Consider the following 21,449-nt stretch of genomic DNA (forward strand, 5'->3'; position numbering starts at 1 on the left):
TGGATCAGATGTAGCCTTTTTCAAGAGAGGGCGGACCACTGCCTCCTTCAGGGGCGTTGGAAAAGAGCCCTCTGAAAGAGATCTATTTATGATGTCCCGTACATCAATTTAGACAATTTAAAACAGTGGAATAATAAAACATATAGAACAAGAGATCTGCCAAAATGGTACACTACAACCTTCCATAAAGTTTCCAATGTCAGTTAGTTATAGGCCAGCCGGAAGAGGGCTGTCTTAGCATGGAAGATGCTATGGTGTTGGGTGTTTTTTAACATGTACTGACAAGAGGTAGGTAGTCATACCTGCATATGCATGAAAGCAATTTATCCAAGGCTCCATAGTGCCTAAGCTGAAAACAGAACTGTACCCTGTTGAATCAATAGACCAGGATGACTCTGTACCAGAGGAAAGAGGAAAGGCTTCTTTGGACTGAATCTGCCTGTGAAAGTCAGGATTTAATTTGAACCAAGGCTTAGTCCCAGACTTGGTTTTCATCTACCCTATTTAATCTTGGAATCATTATGAAGAGGGTGCTTTTGAACACATGAAGAGCGTCTTCCTTCCCTCTATTGTATTACTAACAGACCTTCTAAACACATCCAGAATGGAGGGAAGCGTCCTGTTGGTGGTTGCACATGCAGGCAGGCTACTGCGCCACGAACTCTCTTTTTGGAAGACTAGTAAAGTTATCCATGTGCGGAAGGATTCTGATGGGAAATGCTTCAGGTGAATGAATGGGGATGAGAGCAGTTTCCTCTGTGACTGCAGAATTCATGAGCCCAAGGCAGTGGGCACAAGCGGAACAAGCTGGGAACCTGGACCCTCGTCATTGCCACGCACTTTGCCACCCTGTCAGGAATTCAGTTACCATGGGTTACCCTATCAGCCAGGGGACGGGTGCCTCCCCTTCCCAAGTGCTCTATAAAAAGGATCTGTCAAAGAAAACAAAAAGCCCCAAACAAAGCTGCTGCCGCCGCCGCCGCCGCCTGGAAAGCAGACAGCGGAGGAAACTTCAGCACCACCAGCGAGGAGCAGCATGTCTTTCCGGCTGCGGTGTCACCTCGTCTTGATCTTCTTGGCAGCCCTCCAAGGAGAAAGCAGGTACCTCGAGGTGAGCCAAACAGTCCGAGGGCAAGCCTGCCCCTCAGCCTGCCCACCAGTCGTTTGGCTCCTTCCCTTCGGGAAAGCAGTTGAGCGCTTGGGGTCTGCACTAGGCGACGCGAGGGGTGGGTCCCGGGGCCATTCCGCTGGGGCTCAGCTTTCGCCCTTTGCCTTGGCTACTCCAGGTGAGGGACGCCGCGGGCGAGAACCAGCCCTTCCTGCTACTCGACGCCCAGCTGAAGAGGGAACTCTCCTCCGACGGGCAGCTTTACCGCCGGGCGCTGCGTGAGTTTCTCTCAAAGGCTTTTCGAAGGGGAGTGTCGGGCAGGCAAAGTTGTGGGGGAAGCGAAGCTCGGCTCCGGAGCTCAGTCCCGGGAGGGAGACAGTCTTTAGGGACTGGTCGCGGATGCTCAGGGAAGCTGTGATCCTCGGGGAAACTGCGGCAATTGGGGGTTGGAGAGGGAGCTTCGTTAAAAAGCAGGTTCTGCTGGACCAGGTTCCTCTAGCCCAGCAGCCTCTTTCCAAGTCAGTCCGCTGACTCTAGAAAGCACAGAAGCAGGCGTAAAGGCAGTAAGCATCAGCCATTGGTACAGCTAGACTGCTTCTGGACAAAGAAGATCCTTTTCAAATAGCCATTGACAGACATAGCCTTTGTATCCAATTTGGTGTAGTGGTTAAGTGCGTGGACTCTTATCTGAGAGAACCGGGTTTGATTCCCCACTCCTCCACTTGCACCTGCTGGAATGGCCTTGGGTCAGCCATAGCTCTGGCAGAGGTTGTCCTTGAAAGGGCAGCTGCTGTGAGAGTCCTCTCAGCCCCACCCACCTCACAGGATGTGTGTTGTGGGGGGAGAAGATGTAGGAGATTGTAAGCCGCTCTGAGTCTTTGATTCAGAGAGAAGGGCGGGGTATAAATCTGCAGTCTTCTTCTTCTTCCTTTTAAAAGTCGTTTTAAGGCAGGGGTCATAACCATGGGCAACCAATTCCACCAACACACTATGCATCCTGCCCAGAACTGCTTGTGTGTTCTGAACCTACCAGTTAATTTTACTTGATGACCCTGAATTCCAATGGAGGGGGGGGGAGCTTTTCCAGCTCTCTCCACGCCATGCATAGTTTCAAATGCTAGAGCTTAGCTTTAGCATATATGGATTAAAAATTGAAATAAGGTACCTCTGAACATATACAGAGTGCTTTTGGGGGGTGATCAGATGCAACAAGGCTTCTGTAGATTGGCATTCACAGCTAGGTAGAAAAGCTGCACTTGAAGAAATTCTCTCCACTCTCCAGCTATGAATGGTCCGGCAGCATTTTCTAAAAAACCTGTAACACTCTGTATTTCTGTCACTACAGTGGACAAAAACAATCAGTAGGGCAGTTTACCATTTGACATAACAAATATAGTAAAATAACCTTTGAATAAACAATTTATCAGACTTATGCTGGAGTTGAAATCCCCACCCCACCCTGTACACACATACACAGCTCCAGCAGAACTATGGGCAGGTTCAGAAATGTGCCCTCAGGCAGAAGGAATAAAGGGGTTGCGGGAGTTCAGGGTTGTAAAATTGGATAATGTAATGTTGAAGTGGTTCTGGGGTGTTGATGACTGAGTGAGAAGATCAGGAAGCAGGGAAGAATGGATAAGAGATGGTACAGAAGCTGGTGAAGGAAGTGGTATCAGTCTCCTTGAAAGACAAGGAACTGACCAGGATATGACTCAAAGGAATAAACTGAAGATGTTGCTTAAATTCTTAAATGAGATGCTTAAGGTTATGCTAGTGTGAAAGTTTGGTCTTCTGCTCTGGAATTCCCCTACTGCTAATCTCAGCTTTGTTCCTGCTGAGGTTTGTACCTTTATACTAAGGGTAAATCACTCTGCATATGCTCCAGTGCCTGGTCTTTGTTGTGATGTTATACCTTCCACGGCTGGCAAAATATCACAGCTTGCTCCCTGTAACCCCAGGCTCACGTTAAGTGGAGACTGAGTGTTTGGGAAGCAGCAGTGCTGACCATTCTTCATAGAGAAGACTGCAGTGACTGATTCTTGTGGCAACTTGGAAATCAAAGATCTTTAGGAGAGAGAAAAAATCAGGGACCAAGCATGCTGTTTTCTGAGAATATTTGGAGATAACTGCAAAATCTTTGTTACTGGTCTGAAATGAAACAGAAATCACATGTGGAGTTTTCTCTGCTTCTTCTAACCGCTTCAAGGATTTTTCAGCTCAACACAATACCAGTGAGAAGAATACAGTACGTACAACGCATCATCAAACAGAAATCAAAAAGTGACAGCTGCCCCTCCCCCACAATTTCCTCATTAAACAGCTGCCCCTCCCCCACACCAGCCCCCACCTCCTGATCAGTAAATGAATGCCTGACGTAGTGGGATTGTACTTTTTTGCTGCCCCTTCTAATACATTAATTGTAACCATCCCAGCATTTTCTTACACATTAAATCCTAACATTTACCTAGCCACCTAACAGCATTTTAGATGCCTATTCTAATACATTAATTGTAAACATATAGCATTTTCTTACACATTAAATCCTAACATTTTTCTATCATCTTCAGTGCCTGTTCTCAGAGTGAGACAAAAGTATTTGACCTTAAAAGGTCAAGTGCTGAAATGTATATCTCGCAGACGTGGGAGGATATTCACCCTGTGAGAGAGAGCAAGAATCTTAGCAAATTATTTAATGCTGACACAGTTTAGACCTGGACAAAATAAACAGATGAAATTAGGTTCTCACGCAATAAATTTCCTGTTCTTATGGTCTGTGATTTAAAATAGCTTTTCCATCAAATTTATGTATGGGCTAATTGTGAGAATAGTGTTTGACCCCCAAAAATGGTCCTAAGAGGTCAAGGGGTTTTATGGCTGTGAAGTGCAGAAAAATGTAGACTTAAGAAAAATGCAAAAGCAGGACAGAGATATACAATTTAGGTTATTTTAAATATAAACAAAGATAGGATTTTCTGACATGTATAGAAACACACAGGTTACAGAATGCCCCATTGGTTTTTTTGTGGATATACTCTGACTGTGTCCAATATGTAGATAAAATAAAATTTTAAATAAAAACAAGCAACAGTAAGCAGTGTTTTAAATGATTTTAGTTCTACATGCCCTGTTAAATGTGCATTCACCCCATGTTCCCCAAGTATTGTTGACAACACAAATATTTACTGCCAACTTTGGTGATTTTTGATATGGTTCCACCAAGATCAGGATCTGAGCCTTTAATTGTATTCAAGTAGGCATTCATTTGCTTTTGATGGAACTCTTAACATCAGAAGATCTGGGGCTTAGTTCTGAGCCATGCAGCTCACTTAATATCTTGGCACACAATACAACTTTTTTCCATCGTCAGCATCCTCCACCTGTTAGCACTCCAAGGAGCTGTCTGGGGGTTACTTGAGCAATGAACAGGGCCCCGGCAGTAGGAGGTTGCCTAGGATTCTATAAGAAAAAGAAGAGCTTATCGTTGCTGCTTTAGGGAGAAGAGGGGGTTGTGGGTCACGGGCAGCCTAGGAACTGATCTCCTTGATGAACCAAGGGTGCAGAGAGAGGAGCGAATTCCACATTTTAATCACTCTCTGTGTAAAATAGTATTTCCTTTTGTCCACCCTGAATATGCTATCAGCCTCGTTGTATTGAGTTCTAGTATTTTGAAAGGGGGAAAAAGTTCTGTTTGTCAACTCTCTCCACCCCTTGCATAATTTTATAAACCTCTATCTTGACCCCACACCCTCCCCCTCCCCTAACATAGCCATCGCTTTTCTAAACTGAAAAGTCACTCATCAGCCTTTCCTCATAGAGAAGGTGCTCCCCCCCCCAACCCCCCCAATCAACTTTGCTGCCCTTCTCTGTACTTTTTCTAGCTCTGCAATGTCCTTTTGGAGATACGGTGACCAGAATTGTACACACTATTCCAAACAAGGCTGCGATATAGATCTATATGGGGGCATTACAATATAGGCTGTTTTATTCTCAATCCCGTTCCCAAGAATACCTACCACAGACTTTGCCTTTTTCACCGCTGCAGCACACAGGGTTGACACTTTCACCAAACTATCCTCAACACACTTGGGATTTTCCCCCCTCTCAGTCACAGCAAGTTCTATCCCTATTAGCTTATACGTGAAGTGGGGATTTTTTTTGACCCACTATGCCATCACCTTACACTTACCAGCACCTCACCCCTAGTTCCTAATCATTTATGAATAAATGAAATAGTCTTGCCCCCGTACCAATCCTTATCGGACCCCGTAGCATACTTCCCTACATTGTGAGAATTGTCCACAGATCCCCACTCTTTACTAACAGTCATTGAACCAGTTTTTTAATCAGAAAGAGAACCCATCCTCTTATCCCATGACTGCTAAGTTTACTCAGGAATCTCTGGCGAGTCTTTCTCAATGAACTCTAAAAGGTTGGTGAGGCAGGACTTCCCTTTGCAGAAGCCATGTAGGTGAAGAGTAGGTGGAATTCACTGCCACAGGAGGTGGTGGCGGCCACAAGTATGGCCACCTTCAAGAGGGGTTTAGATAGAAATATGGAGCACGGGTCCATCGGTGGCTATTAGCCACAGTGTATGTGTGTATATAAATTTTTTTGCCACTGTGTGACACAGAGTGTTGGACTTGATGGGCCGTTGGCCTGATCCAACATGGCTTCTCTTATGTTCTTATGTTCTTAAGATTAAAAAAACCAAAACAAAAAAACCTGGCACGATTGTGATCTGAGGGTGGAAAAATGTTTTTGTTTCAAACAGTCTTATTAGTAACATATGGCAATAAATTTCAATTTCTTACATCATTAATAATTACTTTTTATCTATCCCATATATTACTTTCTACCCACTCCTCCCCCGTTACTTGACACCCGCCGGTGTTATATACTTAAAATCTTAATATTAAAGGTACCCTTAATTAATAAGAACCAAAATTAATATCCTCCTCCCTCTTGTACTTAGTCATTATCAAAAATTGTCCAATGTCCTTTTATTTTCCACTCTTTTTCTACGTATCTTCTGAACTTTTTCCACTTCATCTTAATTACTTCTAAATCATAGTCTCTTAAGGTTCATGTTAACTTGCCCATTTCACCCCAGTGTCATAACTTTTAAAATCCAATCCCATTTTTCTGGTATTTTTTCTTGCTTCCACAACCGCGCATACAACGTCCTAACTTTTTCCACTCCATCTTAATTACTTCTAAATCATAGTCTCTTAAGGTTCATGTTAACTTGCCCATTTCACTCCATGTCATAACTTTTACAATCCTACCCCATTTCTCTGGTATTTTTTCTTGCTTCCACAACTACGCATGTTATGTCCTAGCAGCTGAAAGCAAGTACCAAATTATAGTTCTATCTTCTTTTGGATTTTTTTTTTCCATTTGTAATCCCAACAGGAAAGTCTCTGCAACTTTCTTAAATTCATATCCCGAGATCCTAGAAATTTCTTGTTGAATCATCCGCCAATACTTTTTTTTTGCCCTTTCACAAACCCACCACATACGGTAGAAAGAACCTTCATGTTTTTTTTTACATTTCCAACACCGGTCTGGCATCTTATTATTCATCTTTGCCAATATCACCCAGTGAGTTGCATTTGAACACGAGTCTCCTAGGTTCTTGTTTAGCACTTAACCCGCTAGAGCCAGCGGAGTATTTTACTTACTTTACTGTAGCCCCCCCTTTTTTGTTTTTGTTTTTTTGCTGAGACTGAAATGTAAGAACAATGTTCTCAACTAGGATAGGCATTAGAGGACCACACTAGGATCCGGAACCATCAAGTTCAAATCCTGACTCTGCCACGCAAGATTGCTGGTGACTTTGAGCCTATCACGCTCTCTTGCCTTAGCCTACCTCACAAGGTTGCTGTTGCGAAGATAAAATGGAAAAGGAGAAAAACAATTGATAAGCTGCTTGGTATCATGATTAGGGAGGGAAACAGGATGTAAAAACTAAGCACTACACCACAATGGTTTCAATGAAATGTGGAGGCTGGACAGTTGTAAGAGACCGCAGAGGCTACTGTTACACGGCTAACCCTACTGACGTCCAAGCTCTGACAAAATTGGGTTAGTCGGTTATATTCAGGCTTCCCATGAAACATTTACACGCGGATAATTAGAGAAATAAGAGCCCCAGTGGTGCAGAGTGGTAAAGCCGCAGCACAGCGGTTCTAACCTCTGCTAACGACCTGAGTTTCACGGTTAAAACAATTTTATTTGGTAACAAATTATATGTCCTGCATCATTAATAACTTCTTTTAACTATCCCACATATTACTTTCTAGCCATCCCTCCCCCATTACTTGACCCCCGCCGGTGTTATTTACTTAAAATACTAATGTTTAAAGGTACCCTTAACTAATAAAAAATGAAAATTAACATTCTTCTTTTTTTTCTAAGACTTCATCATTATCAAAAATTGTTCAACGTCCTTTTATTTTCCACTCCATCTTAAAAACTTCTAAATCATAACCTCTTAAAATTCTTGTTAACTCGTTCATTTCACACAATGTCATAACTTTTACAATCCAACCCCATTTCTCTGGTATTTTTTCGTGCTTCCACAACTACGCATATAATGTCCTAGCGGCTGAAAGCATGCACCAAATTATAGTTCTATTTTCTTTTGGAAATTTTTCCATTTGTAATCCCAACAGAAAAGTCTCTGCGACTTTCTTAAATTCATATCCCAAGATCCTAGAAATTTCTTGTTGAATCATCCGCCAATACTTTTTCGCTCTTTCACAAGTCCACCGCATACGGTAGAAAGAACCTTCATGTTTTTTACATTTCCAACATCTGTCCGGCATCTTATTATTCATCTTTTGCCAATTTCTTAGGAGTCATATACCACCTGTACATCATCTTAAAACAATTTTCTTTAATACTCTGACACGTTGAGAGTTTCATAAAGTTCTTCCACAAATATCCCCAAGTTTCCATATATATTTCTTTATTTACATTAATTGCCCACTTAATCATTTGAGATGTCACTACTTCATTTTAAAAGTAACATATAGATTTTTGAAATTAATTTTTCATTGTCTCCAAGCAGAACTTTTCCCATTTCTGTTTGTTCTCATCTTATTCCTTCAGTTTTAACATCGCTTTCCACCAAACTTTTTATTTGTTGCGTTTGAAACAATCATATTTATTATTCAACTCTTCGGCAGTTTTCAATTCTATTTTACAGCTTTGTATTTTTAGTTTATACGACACCCTTTTTCCCTCTCCCATCTCCGCCGTTATCCTTATTACTTCCGCAGGCACTGAGGATAGAGAAATGTTACGACCGTTCCTTTGTCATAGATTGCTATTTGATCATGTTTTGCGCGCTTCGGTTTTAATACAAAGGCACGCAAATCGGGGCCCTCGGCGGTAGTTTCTAAAGCATCCGCGCAATTCGATGTTTTGATTACGCGTGTCTTAGACGGTCGTTGTATATAATCGAATAAAATATAATACGCGATCGCGATGTATAACGTTAGACAACCTTGTTACTCTGACTTTTGAAAACCCCGAGATAGGCCCCCTTCTGCGAATTCGGCTCAGCGGCCCGCCACCAATAGGGGAGTCGCCGTTGTTCAAACGCGCCAGCGGGTGCGGGGGGGGTCGGCGCAGGATTCTCTTTAAATACGGGAAACCCGAGCGCCGTTCTGACGGCTCCGTACCACCATGGCGAATACACCCCTGTCTGTTTTTAATCCTGTGGTCCCTGGAGCACCCGTGAGGAGGAAAACTACAGCGAGGATTCAAAAACCTAGCACCGATTCTGACAAGGAGAATGTACAGCCGGTTCTTGCTAAACGCCTTTTTGCTTCCCCCGAGAAAATGAAAGATGGGGCAGAAATCTGTACACCGAAGCGGAGTAGATGTTTCCAGGATGGTGAGAGTTGTGACTCCGTGAATCCGTCACAACAAGATACATTTAAGGTGGGTAGAACAACATGGGAAAGATGTGTAAAAGGTTGTGTTGTTTCTGTTTAGGCTCCTTTTCTCATTTTGTGTGTTTGTGATTTTTAGAAAATTTGTCTCGTGGACTTGTCCGGTGTTCAGACGTCGATTCATACCGTCCTGCAAAAATACGTGGGAGTGTCCGATGAAGACGTTCCACCTGTGGACAAGCAAAAGTCACGTTCTGCGATGTACAAACTGATAACTGCCACCGCTTATTCTGTTCTCAATTATTGCTCCAACGATCTCTCTTATTCTATGTGTGACGGATGCATTTTAGATAGACCCGGACAGAATTCTCATGTATGTTTGACGTGGTCCTCTGCTTTTTACGATGAGAACTTAAGATATGTTTGTCGCAATCTGAATATGGGCCCCGTGTTGTATGTGATCACGGTTATTGCGTGTTTTCTTGATTGTTGTGGTATTAACAAGAATCATGTCATAACGTTGGCCAACCTGGTGGAAGGCGTACAAACATCCCCGACCCCCTGTGAACAATTGAGAACGTTGTTTCAGAAATGCCACCGACCCTATGTGACACTTGTTGAGAAATTTCTGCATAATACATTTCAGAATGGCACATCTGTGAATACCTTTCTTTTCCCCCTTTTGTAAATAAATTTTAAAAACTTTCTGTAATAAATGTACATTTTATACATTCACATGTATAAAAATAAAAATGTATTTAGAAGCCGTTGAGTTTGTGCAAATTTTGATACTAAAAAATATTCGATATTAAAAAAGATCACGCTGCATTTAGGGAGGTCGCTTTTGATCAGTAAGAGGGAGATTGACGCCGATACGCCGATAGACGTATGGTTTTACCAATAACGATGAAAATAACGGCTCTGCACCGAGAAAACTTAAAATAGACCGAGAGCTGTTTAAACACAAGTCCTAATACCGACAGCGTGTTTTCACGGGTTCCTTACTTTAAAAAACAACACCGTGCACGCTCTTTCCCACATAATCCTGAACAGCTCTTTAAAAGTTCTTTAAAAGCCGGAGCAAGTCTTTTTCTGTAGCGGTTCCATTCTTATGCCCCGGCTGAAGGAGGGGGCCGTCTCTTCTCTCATCCGATACCACCAACACAGAAAGTCCTTCTCCTGGTTTGTTTTAATAATGTATAATCATGCCAATTTTTGGCTAATGGCTTTTTGTAAAACACTTTGGGCAACAAAGAAACAAAGTATAAAAATACACTGAATAATCGGACACACCCTGTTATTACATATAAGCTTTTTTCCTTTATTTTCACTTTACGGTGAAACACTCCCCTGTAAATATGACCTATTGAACAGGGTAGGAGTGACGGTGTAAAGGCTGCGGATCGCAATTGTGGGAGGATAGGTTTCTTCGGCGTTTGCTTGGGCGGATTAAAATTAGCTGGGGCAGGCGGGGTAAGAAACGGAGGGAGTCTATCTGATTTTATATAGGAAAGCTGGTGTAATATCGTATAAAGATGGCTACGAATCAAAGGGGCCGAGGGTGAGCATAATGGGAAAAGGTGAGAATGGGGGAGGCCGGAATCAGGCTGGGGTACAATAAACATATTACAAAGTAACACACGAGAAACAGCGTTATAGTCCGCTGCTGGATCATGTTAGGGAAAGGGGGGGGGGTGGTATGTTCCGTGTCTATACACGTAGGTAATCCCATCATTCTTTTACCCATGTTCTTTCGGCCGGTACTTCCTCTACATTTCTATGACCGTATCTATTACGGATGCTTAATTTGTCGGCTTCTCGGTTTGTAAGAAACCTACCGATTGGGGGAAAGTAGGTTGTAAAATCGTATCTGTATAGAACCGGCGGTATTGGGGCACGGTTGGAGCAGGCCGACGTATTCATCGGCAGTCATCGAAGAGTCGCTATGCTGAGCGATCTGACAGCCGAGACAAGGCGACTGGTGGATGGCTACTTGCGACGCAACCTGAGTGGTTCGGTGCTGTCTCACAGCCACACGGCCAAGACCCTGCGGAGAGTGGCTGACAAGCTGGAGAGCCGTGAGAAGACATTCTTTCACTCCATTTGCTCCACGGCAATCTTGCCGGAGCCTGGTAGGGCAGACGTCCATTTGAGACGTGTGGCGGTGCAGATGGCATCTGATGGCGGGCTTAACTGGGGTCGAGTAGTGGCGCTGTTTGTGTTCACCGGCACCTTGGCAACAGCTCTGGCTGAGCGGGGGGCCCACGAGGAGATCGGCGGCCTGACAGAGGCATTGGTCATCTATCTGTCTGTGGAGAAGCGCGAGTGGCTGGAGGCGCATGGTGGCTGGGAAGGGTTCTACCGCTACTTCAACAAACACGGTTCTGATTCAATCAGCCGGTGCGATACCAAAAGCAACACTATCATAGCGACCGCCGGATTTGTCCTAGCAGGATTAGCTTTCCTCATGGCCGTGAGATAAAAGTACATCGTGAACTCGAAACTATGAACAAGCGCTATGAAACTATGAACAAGTACCCGTGATGAGTCCGCTCTATATTTTTACAATTTTAATAACGTTGCTTAAATCGGTGTCTAGGCCTGAATGTTTAAATGAAGCACAACCCACCTTGGCAACGTCAAAAAACCAAACAAATGGAAACAAAGATTGTTCAGGTCCTAAGTTTGTATGTTTTGTTAGTTCCATTCTAGAGAACTGAGGCGTTATGCTAAAATACGTTAGATGACCTTGCGGTGCAACCGGCGTAACGATGTGTGTTTGGATTTTTACGGTGGGAATTCTAAGCTTATTTCAGTCGAGCACACCACGTGTTTCATACCGTCATATCTAATAGAAAAGCATTTTATTAAAGCGAGAATATACAAAGCGTAGCTTTTTTTAATTAACAACAATCTGCATCCCGACCCACGTGTCTACAGTTCCCCGCGAATGAGGCGTCTTCCACTTTGGTGTCGAATAGGAGGGAAGGGGGGATTGCCGGGAAATCCTGCAAGGGGTGGGGGGGCAGGGTAAGAAATACACGGCGTACATCTTTGTCGTGTTGCGATTCACAAGGATTAGACACGTGTGTATGTACAGAAAGTGTAGCAACGATACATCCGCTTTATCAATGTGAGAAAACAAAAACAAGCGTGCTATTTCCCCCACCCTACTGAAAAAATACAGTTCTTACTATCCGCTTCAGGATACGGGTCTTATATACAAACAGACGTGTGTGTTTTCTCATCTACATGTGGTTGGGACATTCTCGATTCTAATCTGTATGTTTTTCCTTCTTTGCAACCTCTTCTTCTTCCTCCATGAGGGAATCAACCTCCTTTGGAGACTCCGGTGTTTGCGCTTCATCAACCGGGGGTTCCCTCGCCTTTTCCACAGCTTCATCCTTCGTGTCTGCTTCAGAATCTCCAGAGGTATCCTCCATGTCCGCTCCGGAATCACCGGCTGTATCGTGCTCGGCATCTGCTAGGGAATCTTCCTCATCTGAATCTTGAAAGTGTGCTAGACCCCCACAGTATGGGCAGTGACAGGTGTCCGGCCTCCCTGAGTTGACCGCTGCCACATTCTCTACCTAAAAGTTTGAAGAACAAAAAAAAAAAATTAGTATCCGGTCTCATGAGCGTGCCCCCCACCCCCCAATTCCACACACCTTGGGGGTTTTTTAGGCCTTACATTCGGAAAGAGCGCTTTCAAATAGACCGTTTCCTCCACAATCTCCATATTTTCTTGTGCCTTCCCTCCACGTTCTGACTCCTTGATAGAGACGCCATTCTCAGTGAGCTCTGACTTTTCCCAAGCCTTCTTTGTGGAACTCTCCCTCAAAGGGGATTCATTATTCTCCACCTGTGTTGAGTTCTTGAGATTAGAACCACGCTTTCTTAAAGATTTGAGCAACACCAGGGTTAGCATCCCACACATGATCAAATCCTCTAAATCAGCGACTTTGGTCTCTGATCCCTCCGCCGCCTAATTTAAAAAAAAAGAAAGGGCATAACGCTACATGACCCGCCATTGCAATCCTCCCAGCTTTCCTCTTTTCTCACAACTTACCTGTGCATCTGTTTCTGCTTCCTGGTTCTCCAAACTCTCCTCTTCCATGTTTTCGGGTACAGATTCTAGAGGGGTCTTCTCGGGGGCGGTGTTCTCCGCTTCTATCTCATCACCGTTGCCTTTTCTTGAATGTTTGTGAGGCTTGATGCCTAGGGGTCCCTCCATGTTAGAAAATTTCTCCATGGTGGTACGGAGCCGTCAGAACGGCGCTCGGGTTTCCCGTATTTAAAGAGAATCCTGCGCCGACCCCCCCCCCCCCCCCGCACCCGCTGGCGCGTTTGAACAACGGCGACTCCCCTATTGGTGGCGGGCCGCTGAGCCGAATTCGCAGAAGGGGGCCTATCTCGGGGTTTTCAAAAGTCAGAGTAACAAGGTTGTCTAACGTTATACATCGCGATCGCGTATTATATTTTATTCGATTATATACAACGACCGTCTAAGACACGCGTAATCAAAACATCGAATTGCGCGGATGCTTTAGAAACTACCGCCGAGGGCCCCGATTTGCGTGCCTTTGTATTAAAACCGAAGCGCGCAAAACATGATCAAATAGCAATCTATGACAAAGGAACGGTCGTAACATTTCTCTATCCTCAGTGCCTGCGGAAGTAATAAGGATAACGGCGGAGATGGGAGAGGGAAAAAGGGTGTCGTATAAACTAAAAATACAAAGCTGTAAAATAGAATTGAAAACTGCCGAAGAGTTGAATAATAAATATGATTGTTTCAAACGCAACAAATAAAAAGTTTGGTGGAAAGCGATGTTAAAACTGAAGGAATAAGATGAGAACAAACAGAAATGGGAAAAGTTCTGCTTGGAGACAATGAAAAATTAATTTCAAAAATCTATATGTTACTTTTAAAATGAAGTAGTGACATCTCAAATGATTAAGTGGGCAATTAATGTAAATAAAGAAATATATATGGAAACTTGGGGATATTTGTGGAAGAACTTTATGAAACTCTCAACGTGTCAGAGTATTAAAGAAAATTGTTTTAAGATGATGTACAGGTGGTATATGACTCCTAAGAAATTGGCAAAAGATGAATAATAAGATGCCGGACAGATGTTGGAAATGTAAAAAACATGAAGGTTCTTTCTACCGTATGCGGTGGACTTGTGAAAGAGCGAAAAAGTATTGGCGGATGATTCAACAAGAAATTTCTAGGATCTTGGGATATGAATTTAAGAAAGTCGCAGAGACTTTTCTGTCGGGATTACAAATGGAAAAATTTCCAAAAGAAAATAGAACTATAATTTGGTGCATGCTTTCAGCCGCTAGGACATTATATGCGTAGTTGTGGAAGCATGAAAAAATACCAGAGAAATGGGGTTGGATTGTAAAAGTTATGACATTGTGTGAAATGAACGAGTTAACAAGAATTTTAAGAGGTTATGATTTAGAAGTTTTTAAGATGGAGTGGAAAATAAAAGGACGTTGAACAATTTTTGATAATGATGAAGTCTTAGAAAAAAAAGAAGAATGTTAATTTTCATTTTTTATTAGTTAAGGGTACCTTTAAACATTAGTATTTTAAGTAAATAACACCGGCGGGGGTCAAGTAATGGGGGAGGGATGGCTAGAAAGTAATATGTGGGATAGTTAAAAGAAGTTATTAATGATGCAGGACATATAATTTGTTACCAAATAAAATTGTTTTAACCGTGAAACTCAGGTCGTTAGCAGAGGTTAGAACCGCTGTGCTGCGGCTTTACCACTCTGCACCACTGGGGCTCTTATTTCTCTAATTATCCGCATGTAAATGTTTCATGGGAAGCCTGAATATAACCGACTAGCCCAATTTTGTCAGAGCTTGGACGTCAGTAGGGTTAGCCGTGTAACAGTAGCCTCTGCGGTCTCTTACAACTGTCCAGCCTCCACATTTCATTGAAACCATTGTGGTGTAGTGCTTAGTTTTTACATCCTGTTTCCCTCCCTAATCATGATACCAAGCAGCTTATCAATTGTTTTTCTCCTTTTCCATTTTATCTTCGCAACAGCAACCTTGTGAGGTAGGCTAAGGCAAGAGAGCGTGATAGGCTCAAAGTCACCAGCAATCTTGCGTGGCAGAGTCAGGATTTGAACTTGATGGTTCCGGATCCTAGTGTGGTCCTCTAATGCCTATCCTAGTTGAGAACATTGTTCTTACATTTCAGTCTCAGCAAAAAAAAAACAAAAACAAAAAAGGGGGGGCTACAGTAAAGTAAGTAAAATACTCCGCTGGCTCTAGCGGGTTAAGTGCTAAACAAGAACCTAGGAGACTCGTGTTCAAATGCAACTCACTGGGTGATATTGGCAAAGATGAATAATAAGATGCCAGACCGGTGTTGGAAATGTAAAAAAAACATGAAGGTTCTTTCTACCGTATGTGGTGGGTTTGTGAAAGGGCAAAAAAAGTATTGGCGGATGATTCAACAAGAAATTTCTAGGATCTCGGGATATGAATTTAAGAAAGTTGCAGAGACTTTCCTGTTGGGATTACAAATGGAAAAAAAATCCAAAAGAAGATAGAACTATAATTTGATACTTGCTTTCAGCTGCTAGGACATAATATGCGTAGTTGTGGAAGCAAGAAAAAATACCAGAGAAATGGGGTAGGATTGTAAAAGTTATGACACATGGTGAAATGGGCAAGTTAACATGAACCTTAAGAGACTATGATTTAGAAGTAATTAAGATGGAGTGGAAAAAGTTAGGACGTTGTATGCGCGGTTGTGGAAGCAAGAAAAAATACCAGAAAAATGGGATTGGATTTTAAAAGTTATGACACTGGGGTGAAATGGGCAAGTTAACATGAACCTTAAGAGACTATGATTTAGAAGTAATTAAGATGAAGTGGAAAAAGTTCAGAAGATACGTAGAAAAAGAGTGGAAAATAAAAGGACATTGGACAATTTTTGATAATGACTAAGTACAAGAGGGAGGAGGATATTAATTTTGGTTCTTATTAATTAAGGGTACCTTTAATATTAAGATTTTAAGTATATAACACCGGCGGGTGTCAAGTAACGGGGGAGGAGTGGGTAGAAAGTAATATATGGGATAGATAAAAAGTAATTATTAATGATGTAAGAAATTGAAATTTATTGCCATATGTTACTAATAAGACTGTTTGAAACAAAAACATTTTTCCACCCTCAGATCACAATCGTGCCAGGTTTTTTTGTTTTGGTTTTTTTAATCTTAAGAACATAAGAACATAAGAGAAGCCATGTTGGATCAGGCCAACGGCCCATCAAGTCCAACACTCTGTGTCACACAGTGGCAAAAAAAATTTATATACACACATACACTGTGGCTAATAGCCACCGATGGACCCGTGCTCCATATTTCTATCTAAACCCCTCTTGAAGGTGGCCATACTTGTGGCCGCCACCACCTCCTGTGGCAGTGAATTCCACCTACTCTTCACCTACATGGCTTCTGCAAAGGGAAGTCCTGCCTCACCAACCTTTTAGAGTTCATTGAGAAAGACTCGTCAGAGATTCCTGAGTAAAATTAGCAGTCATGGGATAAGAGGATGGGTTCTCTTTCTGTTTAAAAAACTGGTTAAATGACAGGAAGTAAAGAGTGGGGATCTGTGGACAATTCTCACAATGTAGGGAAGTATGCTACGGGGTCCGATAAGGATTGGTACGGGGGCAAGACTATTTCATTTATTCATAAATGATTAGGAACTATGGGGTGAGGTGCTGGTAAGTGTAAGGTGATGGCACAGTGGGACAAAAAATCCCCACTTCAAGCATAAGCTAATAGGGATAGAACTTGCTGTGACTGAGAGGGGGGAAAATCCCAAGTGTGTTGTGGATAGTTTGGTGAAAGTGTCAACCCTGTGTGCTGCAGCGGTGAAAAAGGCAAAGTCTGTGGTAGGTATTCTTGGGAACGGGATTGAGAATAAAACAGCCTATATTGTAATGCCCCCATATAGATCTATATTGCAGCCTTGTTTGGAATAGTGTGTACAATTCTGGTCACCGTATCTCCAAAAGGACATTGCAGAGCTAGAAAAAGTACAGAGAAGGGCAGCAAAGTTGATTGGGGGGGTTGGGGGGGGGGGTTGGAGCACCTTCTCTATGAGGAAAGGCTGATGAGTGACTTTTCAGTTTAGAAAAGCGATGGCTATGTTAGGGGAGGGGGAGGGTGTGGGGTCAAGATAGAGGTTTATAAAATTATGCACGGGGTGGAGAGAGTTGACAAACAGAACTTTTTCTCCCTTTCAAAATACTAGAACTCAATACAACGAGGCTGATAGCATATTCAGGGTGGACAAAAGGAAATACTATTTTACACAGAGAGTGATTAAAATGTGGAATTCGCTCCTCTCTCTGCACCCTTGGTTCATCAAGGAGATCAGTTCCTAGGCTGCCCGTGACCCACAACCCCCTCTTCTCCCTAAAGCAGCAACGATAAGCTCTTCTTTTTCTTATAGAATCCTAGGCAACCTCCTACTGCCGGGGCCCTGTTCATTGCTCAAGTAACCCCCCAGACAGCTCCTTGGAGTGCTAACAGGTGGAGGATGCTGACGATGGAAAAAAGTTGTATTGTGTGCCAAGATATTAAGTGAGCTGCATGGCTCAGAACTAAGCCCCAGATCTTCTGATGTTAAGAGTTCCATCAAAAGCAAATGAATGCCTACTTGAATACAATTAAAGGCTCAGATCCTGATCTTGGTGGAACCATATCAAAAATCACCAAAGTTGGCAGTAAATATTTGTGTTGTCAACAATACTTGGGGAACATGGGGTGAATGCACATTTAACAGGGCATGTAGAACTAAAATCATTTAAAACACTGCTTACTGTTGCTTGTTTTTATTTAAAATTTTATTTTATCTACATATTGGACACAGTCAGAGTATATCCACAAAAAAACCAATGGGGCATTCTGTAACCTGTGTGTTTCTATACATGTCAGAAAATCCTATCTTTGTTTATATTTAAAATAACCTAAATTGTATATCTCTGTCCTGCTTTTGCATTTTTCTTAAGTCTACATTTTTCTGCACTTCACAGCCATAAAACCCCTTGACCTCTTAGGACCATTTTTGGGGGTCAAACACTATTCTCACAATTAGCCCATACATAAATTTGATGGAAAAGCTATTTTAAATCACAGACCATAAGAACAGGAAATTTATTGCGTGAGAACCTAATTTCATCTGTTTATTTTGTCCAGGTCTAAACTGTGTCAGCATTAAATAATTTGCTAAGATTCTTGCTCTCTCTCACAGGGTGAATATCCTCCCACGTCTGCGAGATATACATTTCAGCACTTGACCTTTTAAGGTCAAATACTTTTGTCTCACTCTGAGAACAGGCACTGAAGATGATAGAAAAATGTTAGGATTTAATGTGTAAGAAAATGCTATATGTTTACAATTAATGTATTAGAATAGGCATCTAAAATGCTGTTAGGTGGCTAGGTAAATGTTAGGATTTAATGTGTAAGAAAATGCGGGGATGGTTACAATTAATGTATTAGAAGGGGCAGCAAAAAAGTACAATCCCACTACGTCAGGCATTCATTTACTGATCAGGAGGTGGGGGCTGGTGTGGGGGAGGGGCAGCTGTTTAATGAGGAAATTGTGGGGGAGGGGCAGCTGTCACTTTTTGATTTCTGTTTGATGATGCGTTGTACGTACTGTATTCTTCTCCAGTGCATTCCTGGAGTAAACCCCCCTGAGTAAGCTTCAATAGGATTCTGAGTAGATCCGTTTAAGATTGCTGTGCTAGTAACTCAGTTGTCTTGTATAGAATGGTCACTGGATTGATCCCAGAGAACAAAAGAAGCAGCAGATTACTGATACTTTTTTGGGACCACTGGGATGAAAGTAAATGCACATTTTCAAACTACACAACAGCAGTCTTTAAGTGTGAAACAAGTAACTGACTTCCTTAAGGAAACAATCTATTCTGCAAGTCTTCCAAGAGCCTAAAGACAATGACAAGACACTGGAATAGTGAGCTTGAAGTCTTGTGCCTATTTCATGAATAAAAAGGAGCATCATTTCTCCTCCTTTGTCTCTCTCTTTTAGTTTCATAGCCACCATGTATAATGTGATGATACTGAACAGCAGGGCTTTTTTGAGCAGGAATGCACAGGAACACAGTTGCAGCTGGCTCAGTGTCAGGGGGTGTGGCCTAATATTAAAATGAGTTCCTGATGGGCTTTTTCTGCAAAAAAAGCCCTGTGCAAAACCATGGTGATGTCAAGGGTGTGTGGCCTAATATGCAAACAAGTTCCTGCTGGGCTTTTTGTTTTTTGTAGAAAAAGAAGAGCAAGTGATATTCCTAAAATCTATTCCCCCTCCACCAAAGAACAGTTACTTACTACATCTTCAAAATCAGGAAAGTTATTATTTGGATAGGGGTCATGATACTGAGAAGGGGTACCCTGTCCCTGCTATTTACCCTGAAAAGAAGTTGCTCTTTGCTCTCACCAGTGCCCACAGCCCTGGTCACTTAACCTTTTGAAAAATGGCAGGAAATCCCAGTGGCTGTGGTATCCTAAGTCACATCTGATCTGGCCTTGAGAGTGGGAATGGTGAAGCCCCCAATCAAAACTCAGCTCAATTCACAAAGTAGTTGGACCCACTCTGCCATGAGAGCTTGCTGGGTGGGTGATTTTGGGCCTGTCACTTCCTCTCAAACCAACCTTCCTCTGAAAGCTGTTATGAGGATAAAAAGGAAGACAGGAGAATAAAGTTGGAAGTCACCTTCAGTCCCTGTTGGGGAAAATAAATACATAAAATAGATTTTTGAACCAATCACTTTCTTACAAAGCCAAAATAAAGATTACAGTTTTTAAAGAAGTGGGGTTTGGGTTCCCCAGCCCCATTTTCTGTCCCAGCAGCCACACAGCATGGCTTCTTCAAAAAGAAGAAAAGGAAAGCCCAAACAGGCACAGAACACCACTGCAGGAGAAGGAAGGGTTCCTGTCCCCACCCCCAGTCATTTCCTCATGGATCTTGAGTCAGCCTAACCTACCTCATAAGGATGTTGTGAGGGTAAATGAAGGAGGGAAGACTGATACACAGGGCTTTTTTTGAGCAGAAATGCACAGTTCCAGCTGGCTTGGCATCAGGGATGTGGGTTAATATGCAAATGCGTTCCTGCTGGACTTTTTCTATCAAAAAAGCCTAGCTAATACACTTAACCCTGAGCTTCTTAGAGAAATAGCTGGATAAAAATATACTGAAATAAATCAAAAGAAAGTGCTTTGAACATTCAGAATTTAATACAATGTTCATTTTAGTAGGGATTATCTACCTTTTACAAGTGTTGGCTGAGAACAAATAAGCAATGAGCAATAAAGGAATGCTTAATCCATTTTTTGCTCCAAATGGCCCCACTCACTGATATTTTATTTTTGCATTTGAATCGTCACAGGAGGAAAAAATGATGGTGAATGAATTGAAGCAATATAACTCAAAAAAGGAACTAGACCATATGACAAATGTATCAGCGATGTACAGTTTGCATCTAGCAGAGCTTTGAAGTAGGAGCTAGTTGGGCCTACTTCTTGTTTTACATTTTGTATGCAGGAGCAAACATCCAAGTACAAAATTTACATGTCCCTTTTTAAGTGTATGTAAAATAGTGATTATCTCTTCAGAATACTCAAAATAGGGACCCAGTTCATCCCTAGTCACTGCCTCTTGGCATTAAAAAGCAACAACTATTGCAAACTTTTTACTTCCACCTGCTGCTCTAAAACTCTTTTAACCTTTTCTGTTATGTATGTCCTTCTTCCCACCTCCCTGCCCTGCCCTCTCTTCTTCCCTTGTTTACCCATTTTCTTCCTCTATGGCCCTCAAGTTTCTGCTTTATCCTCACTTTCTCTTTTCAAAAAATTAAAAGAAAAAAGAAAATTGTGGTTACACTTCTACCTGAGGTTAGGGACCCCATTAAAGGTGACCAGTTATGGGTCCCAGACTATCATCTGAAGATCAACTGTTTAAGTAAATATATGCCTAAGTTTACACATGTATCTTCCACACCTGACTTGATATGCATTACACTCTTAACATCCATGCCTGAGTACAAAATGCACAATGAGAATCTGGCCTAAGAGGGACTGAATGCTATATATTGTCTCTCTTCTCCTCCACAGGATGCCTTGACATGCTGAGTATAGAAGGACAATTCACTTTCACTGCAGAACAGCCTCAACTGCATTGTGCTACTTTCTTCATAGGAGACCCTGAAGAGTTAATTACCATAGACTTTGACTTTGTCAACATTGATTGTCAAGCAGGAGATTTTCTGAAGGTATGAGTCTTGCAATGACAGATGATCCATACAGTGCACTTGGGAAAGTGGGTTCACATGCAGTGTAAGAAGAGAAAAATATGCAAGAATAAAAGCACA

At 42.3% G+C, this 21,449-nt stretch overlaps 1 protein-coding gene across 1 annotated transcript in view; it reads left to right on the forward strand.

Moving 5' to 3' along the window:
* Positions 1–869: 869 nt before the first annotated feature.
* Positions 870–21,449, forward strand: part of CRHBP (corticotropin releasing hormone binding protein) — a 32,352-nt gene continuing 11,772 nt past the window's right edge. Inside the window, 5 exon segments of the mRNA XM_060236434.1 lie at positions 870–898; positions 900–975; positions 977–1,111; positions 1,287–1,386; positions 21,193–21,350. Coding sequence (XP_060092417.1) covers positions 870–898; positions 900–975; positions 977–1,111; positions 1,287–1,386; positions 21,193–21,350 — 498 coding nt within the window.

Source organism: Heteronotia binoei, chromosome 4 (genome assembly GCF_032191835.1).
Source record: "Heteronotia binoei isolate CCM8104 ecotype False Entrance Well chromosome 4, APGP_CSIRO_Hbin_v1, whole genome shotgun sequence".
In the NCBI taxonomy this organism is placed as follows: domain Eukaryota; kingdom Metazoa; phylum Chordata; class Lepidosauria; order Squamata; family Gekkonidae; genus Heteronotia; species Heteronotia binoei.